Source organism: Sander lucioperca, chromosome 6 (assembly GCF_008315115.2).
Source record: "Sander lucioperca isolate FBNREF2018 chromosome 6, SLUC_FBN_1.2, whole genome shotgun sequence".
NCBI classification, from domain to species: Eukaryota; Metazoa; Chordata; class Actinopteri; order Perciformes; family Percidae; genus Sander; species Sander lucioperca.
The window spans coordinates 36,501,220-36,508,638 of record NC_050178.1 but is presented as its reverse complement, the minus strand read 5'-3'; the positions used below and the strand labels follow the sequence as shown (position 1 = coordinate 36,508,638).

Sequence of the window (7,419 nt, the reverse complement as noted above, 5' to 3'; positions counted from 1 at the left end):
GAGGAATTTTGGCCTTTTGAATATGTTTGTGCTTCTACATCTGGGGATATTATTGTGTAAATAATGATGTTTTTTTCATTTCTTCAATAAAGTATTACAATCATTAGCAACCTGGTGGCCTTGTGGGGGTTAAAGGTACTGTGAAGTTTTCTTGTGAAAAACTGAGTTAAAAGTTTAATTGGCATGTAAAAAATCTACTGTTCCTTATTGTAAAATTCAGTATGTATAAATATGCAAAATATTTTTACTTTCAAACATTTTCTGTCATCTCTACTCTCAACCAACTATTGAAATAATCCATTAAAATGGTTTATACCCATAGACTAAAAAAGAAGCTTCTACCATGGTCTGGTCTGGGCGAATACTTTACTCTGATTGGCTGCAGGGTGACCATTAAAAAGTGAGGAAGTACATCCGGTACAACTGACTGTCGTCCTTCAGTGCTCCGTCCTCTGAACACCACAAGATGGCGGTAACACACAGGCGTCAAGAAGTAAGTTCCACTCTCTGCTCTTCTGTATTTAACTTAGTTTTACAGCTGTTATCTCTCATCCATTTAGCTGTTAAACTCGCTACTTCAGGCTCGGCCAACAGTTACTTTACACATGGCAGAAGTCTTGATATTGATTTGGGGACAATGACATGTCTGATAGCTAGCTTGTTATGTTGTTCAACATACTGTCAAATTATATTTAGTGACCATATGTTATGACTTGAATCCTGCTAGCATAACGTTACGTGGACGGGGGGTTCCGGTGGTCTTTAAATGTGTGTGTGTGTGTGTGTGATATTGGTAAGCAACATTGTACTACATATTTTCGGTGCATTAGAAAGCGTGCTGCTTCTTACTCTATGAACTGTTCTGTGTTCAGACATCATCATTTGAAAGACTTGAAGTTAATGCATCAATGATGTCGTTTGTTAGCGACTGTTGTGATAAAGCTGATATTAAACAGACGCTTTGTGATGGGCTATCATTTTCACACACAGACAGGTTAGCCTATTATAAAACACATTGATGCGGTCAGGGGCGTAGCACTAAATTCTGGGCCCTGTAGAAAGGCATTTTCTATGGGCCTCTCCCTGCATCCACAGCTATTCATTCTAGCATCTTTTTGGGCCCTCCTCACATGAGGGTCCTGGGTTGAGGATTAAAGTACTCACTCCCCTTTTTCCCCCCAGTCCGACGCCCCTGGATGCGGTCATTGCAAACGATTGGTAGGAACTAACTTACTTTATGAGTGAACTTCAGTCAGGAAAACTGTTAGGGTAACGTTATGTATAATCGTTACAGTTTCATATCAGTAAAATCCAGAAATTCGAGAACATATTGTGACCAATACATGCGACGCAAAATCACAAAATCTAAATAATCTTCCAGCTGTGTAAAAACGAAGGATGGCCTTTGTGTCATTATTCAGTATTTGACCAGGGCCGGTTCTAGCCTGCTATATTAGGGTGGGCTGGTAGAAACAATAGGTGGGTAACTTGGGGAGTTGGTAGCACCAAAGTTGGAGAAGTGCATTAGTGGCCCAACGTGTGCCAGCTTCCAGGACTTAGTGACATGGCACAAACATGTGACCTAATACCAGCTGGCACCCCAAAGGCATAGGATGTATTTGAACATATTTGGGGAGGAATATAATATGGGGGGGTCTGGAGGTCCTCCCACAGAAAGATTTCAGCATTAAACACTCAAGTTTTAACTTTTTTGCATCAATTTATACTGGAAATGTCTTTATTTGTGTAAAGGAAAAGGGAAATTTAAAGTATAAAAACATAATGGAATATAATGAAGTAAGGCTCTCAAGCATTCTGTATTTTTAAATACCATATTTATTCTCCTGTAGATCTACTTTTATCATTTCATGTTTTCTGTGCTGAGTCAACACACATGTAGGCCTATAGGCATGATTTACTCCTCCCTTCTCTTTTTGTCTTTTGTTTGGGGAACTCACCTCTTTAAATGTGCATGTGGCACTTATTCCTGTGGCTACATGATTTAATTTCAATTAAAGCCTTAGTGCGTAACTTTTTGATATTAATAAATGTCCGTTACATTCAAGCCGTTGCCCAATGAGTTGCTCCAATGAGTTGCAGCTGAACGCTGCTCTACATCGGAGGTGGAAAACCGAAACTATGGCAGAAGCAAGGACGCAGCGCGACATGATATCGTTGGAGATGAACTGCACCTCGCCTGTAAAGTGGACGAGAGCAGGCGGCAGCAGCCGGGGGTGGTGACAAAAATCAACTGTCAAGTTGGACAGTTTCCAGCCGATTCCAGCGTTGTAGGGAAATAAATAAAATGTTGCCAGCTAGCTGATGATGCAGCTATTTTCTTAAAAGATGAATTTCAGGTTAAAAAAAGTTATTGATTGTCTAAATGTGTTCTCTAAAATATCAGGATTAGTGTTAAATATTAAAAATGTAATGTAAAAATCAGACAGAAAGGTTGAAATCCAATTTTCAACCTCTCATTCCAAAAGTTAAAAATAAATTTGATAGATGGCTCATGAGAGATTTATCACTCAAAGGTCGGCTACTTTTATCCAAAACTGAAAGATTATCCAGAGTAGTATATATCCGGTCAAAGTTTGATATGTTCCAAAACCTTTTATTAAGAAAATAGATTCTACAATATTCAATTTCATATGGAAAAATAAGTCTCACTATTTAAATAAAAATACTTTATGTAATCCATACAATCAAGGAGGTTTGAATGTTCTTGATTTCCATACATCTAATATACTTTTCAAGGTGAACTGGATTAAACATTATATAAAGAAATAAAGATTAAATGTGGTATTTTATTCCAAACTTTATTTTTCAAAAAGTTGGGGGTATTGAATTCTTACTAAAAGGGCAATTTTGATATTGATAAAATCACTCTTCAACTATCTAACTTTCATAGACAGGTTCTTTTATGTTGGCTTCTTATTTATAATCACAATTTTTCACCCCACAAACATTTGATATGGAATAATAAAGATGGAAAGTATGAGAACAAGTCAATATTTTATCCCAGTTGGGTCCAAAACTCCTGTTTCTACAACTTCGGTCAGTTACAAGGCAGGATTAACTGGGAGACTTCTAAATGAGGGCGCACATGGAAGTAGTTCTTTTGTAGATTATTGTGAACTTGTGTGTGTTGTAGCAGTGCTTTGCTATTGAGAACGAGGTAGCATGCTAGCGTTAGCATACTAGCGTTAGCATTAGCTAGCATGCTAACGCTACAAGCTAATGGTTGCGGTTAGCCTGCTCGTTTCGGCTTGTGATGTCACAAGCCGTGCCGATTTTGACCAGCTCACCCAGAGACTGAAGGCAGGACACATTCAGAAACCGTATCTCACTCTAAACACCATGGATGGATTTTTTTCAAAGTTTGTATGTGTGTGGAAGCACCAGAGACACAACATAACACCCCAAATCCCAGAAAAAAGTGTTTTTTTCATAATATGGGCACTTTAATGTTTTCAGTGTGTTTGTGTATCTGTACTTGAATAATAAAGTTTTTTGAAGAAAGAAAATGCTAAGGAGGAGCCTGGCCTAGCTGTCACTACCCGATGTGAGTCGAGTGCAGATGTGAGTTGCGCATGCGTCACTTTGCGACAAGTAGCCTACAAGATGCTAACTAGAGACTTCTGTAGGCTAATGTCAATACAGTAAAAATGGACCTACAACGAAGTTTGTTCACTGCTGGCTACAAGCTAGCAATCAAACACAACTAAGGCTGTCACTTGAATGGCGTTTTGAGCTAACGTTAGCAATCAAACAATCATGGATAGCTACAACGTTTTTGAAATGATTGCTGGCTACAAGTTAGCAGTCAAACACAACAAAGGCTGTCACTTGAATGGCTTTTTGAGCTAACGTTAGCAATCAAACAATCATACATAGCTAAAACGTTTTTGAAATGATTTCCATCTTCTGTTATTGTTTGTAATGAGAAAAGTTTATTATTTTATGGATTTCACAAATTTCAGGATCCTTGACTTTGAATTTCTTGGAAGTGGCCGCTTTGAGGACCACGGTAACATTTCCTCTGGCTGTTTGCATTTTTAGACGGTGTAACATCTCCATGACAACGCCTCGTTGTACTTCCGTTCAGGGGCGATTCTAGGATCAGACCTTTAGGGGGCTCAGCCCCTAATGAGAATGTGACTTATAAAAGTATAAAAGTGTTGCCTGCTAAATCAGTAATTTCATTATCTGATAACCTCTGAGCTACTGAACAACGTCAGCTAACGTTTTTTGACACTGATGGAACTAACCCTGACACTTTATAAGTCTCAGTAATAACGACCAATGTGACCCAATGTTCTAACATTCAGCAATTTTAGTTGCTTACATTTTAATTTGGGTTCTAATGATCAACTTCTTCTCTGGGGACTACCAACGTTAAACTTCACAACCGTTAAACCGTTAGATAGAGACTCAGCCAAAGGCGGGAGTCTGGCACAACCTCCTCTGATTGGCCAACACTACGTTTCTGTTAACCCTTTCCTTGGCGGGGTTACAGGTGCATAGCATCGGCGACAGACACACGGGATAACAAACCTGTTCCAAGCCCTTTGAACCTGTAATTGTTTGTCCTCTGTGCCTAACAGACACGTTCACAAACTCTTAACTTGAACACTCTAACTTTAGCGGGGGCTGAGCCCCCCTAAAAAGGGTCTAAAATCGTCAATGCTTCTGTTCTAACTTCTGACTTCCAGGCTTTTTTGTAGCTGGATATATCATTTGTTTAATCTAAATATGAATATAGATAACATTAGTGATAGTGAGATGCTTGCTACAGTTACACTTCTAGTGATGAATCGGCGAAAACACCTTTTATTTCTCTGATTCACGGGGCACTCCCTCTCTTCAGTCACTCTCTATGTTGCTCCAAAAACGTTACCGTGCTTTCGGGCGGTCGTTGAGGCTCAAACTCAGCTTTTTCGACCAGCTGTTTGTAACATTGAAATAAAATGGATTATGGATCATTTTATTTCTATAGTTTATAGCTGACTTCTCTATTGGCTGTTAAAACAGGTGACGTCCCGTATGTTCTGTGACTTGAACAGCTGAAAGTCTAGACCCCGGTTATAAGACAACCCACTTTTTCAGCCTTTATTCTAGAAAAAAAAAAAAAGTCTTATATTCAGACCAATACGGTATTTAGCAGAGCCACCATCGCTGCATCCGGCAAACAACCCAGAGCGTTTTTTCCGTCCTATCCCATAATGCATCTGTGGTGTAGCCAGACTTTACTCTACAGTTAAATTATCAGAAAGTATTGATCACACTTTACCTGGTTGTTGATCCAGTACGGCTGCATTTTGTTCACAGTAACTTCTTTTCTGTGCAACATTTAGTTAATTAACTTTTATTCTGAAGAAAATTCACCGGAAAGGTTTTACTTCTGCTGATAAAGTGGTCAGGAGAAGAAGTATAGACGTCTGTGCATTACCAGTGAATATATAGCTTAATCTGAGGCTCTTTAGTTTTTATTTAATTATCAGATGTAATGTTCGGGTGAAGATAAAGAGCTTTTTGCAGTTTGCACACATTATGAGCAGCTCTTGTGCAGAATGCATGAGTCATAGTGAGGATGATGCTTTTATTCTGAAGTATTTGTGCAGGGAGTGGTGCTGTTGTTGCATCAGTACCCATTAGGAGTGGCTCCATCTCTGTTAATAGAGACGTTGTGATGTTAAAGTGATGTTTGATCTTTAGGAGACATCGACAGAGATGGAGCTTCTTCCTCTTCTGTGTCTCTGCCTCCTGACTCGCTCTGGAATCACGTCTGCTCAACAAAACAGTAAGAAAGCTGATCATTACACTGAGTTATACATATATATATATATTTGTAATTTTTTATTTTATCTAAACGTCTGAGTGAGGCACCTGTAAACATGCAGATGTCTGGAAACAGAATTTTAATCATGCTGCTCATTTTATTTTATCTAAACGTCTGAAGCATCTGTAAACATGCAGAGGTCTGGAAATGTTTCCTAATATTTAGCACAGATCAAAAATATTGATAGTTTAGTAACTTTAGCTGTGGCATCATTTCTGGTGTGTGTGTGTGTGTGTGTGTGTGTGTGTGTGTGTGTGTGTGTGTGTGCGCGCGCGCGCGGTCCCCTCTTTTGTCGTGAGAAGGTGGATCTTTGTTGTGCATTTTCCAGAAACTGTCCATAAATCCTCCTGTAGGAGCCACATATTGTATGTTGTTTATGGTCTCATTTATGTTGTTTGTTGATTATTGTGTTGTGCACTTATATTATAGGTGGTGGGCGTTTTCATCGCGGTTTGAGCGGAAGTGATAACATTATATGCTTCACCTGTTCACCTGTTGGTTTTTTGGGTTTTGACAGAGAGGGGGTGAGCCTGGGAGCGAACACTTTCTGTTGACCGCCACACTAACGCACTTATTTCTACACACAAACTTTACATTTGGTAACTGCAGTGCTAGTTGTATTTTACGTGTGGAGGAATAAATCATTACAATACATTACCTAATTTAAATTGAATGTCAAATGGTTACATTTTTTTAAACACCTGTAAATATAATTTCTATTCACATGGCTCTTTTGATACCTGGGAAACTAATAAATATGTTGTTTGTCCAGATGCGTAACTATCGGTAAGCAGGGTAAGCGGTGCTTACGGGCCCGGACCAATCAGGGGCCCACGTGACTGGAAGATATTGATTGACAGCCGGGGCCCCCTATCGCATTTGGCCACTGACCAAGCGGGAGTGAGAACGGGTCAAATTAATTTCCTTGTTTCAGAGACTGTTCTCTTCACGTGTGACTCGAACATCTCACATTTACCAACAAAACGTACAGCGAAAGACCGTGCAAGTACTTTATCAAACCGTATGAATGTGTGTCCCAGGCCAGGATAGGAAATTAACTAACAATGTAAAGATCAACAAGCCACTGACACATATGTTCAAATTTGATTAATTCAATGAATTATTACTTTTTGTTTTAAATCCACCAGCCATTTTCATATTATACCAACATTTGCAGCATCCTGAGCCTTTGTGGTAAGGTTCCTAGGAGATCTCAGCCCAGAGTAATTAATAAAATTATTAAATTAATAGTAATAATTATTATTCTCCCCATAACAAGTTTCCTTATACAAAAAAACTTTTTTTTGCAACTTTCACTGTCTTCCGCAACTTCATTGCAACAAACATACAAAAGACATCGCAACTTTTATCGCAATTTTTTACAAAAGCTCCCGCAAAATCAGGCATTTTGGGCCGCAACAATCTAAAAAAAAGGCCGCGAAATCCTGGAGGGACTGCCCTTGTGTGTTTTTTCATGTGTTATGGTGCGCATTCACCAGTGTTTTTTTGTTGTTGTGGTGTCGTAGGCTACTCCTGATTTTTTGTCATCTCATCTCTTATATGCTGTGTCTCTATGA

General features: G+C 39.0%; 1 protein-coding gene across 1 annotated transcript in view; it reads left to right on the top strand.

Annotated features, from left to right (window-relative positions):
* The first annotated feature begins 5,660 nt into the window (after window positions 1-5,660).
* Window positions 5,661-7,419, top strand: part of LOC116038071 (CD276 antigen-like) — a 14,630-nt gene continuing 12,871 nt past the window's right edge. The window contains exon 1 of the mRNA XM_036001918.1: window positions 5,661-5,803. Within this exon, the coding sequence (XP_035857811.1) occupies window positions 5,734-5,803 (70 nt within the window). The 5' untranslated portion in view covers window positions 5,661-5,733. The remainder of the gene's footprint in view (window positions 5,804-7,419) is intronic.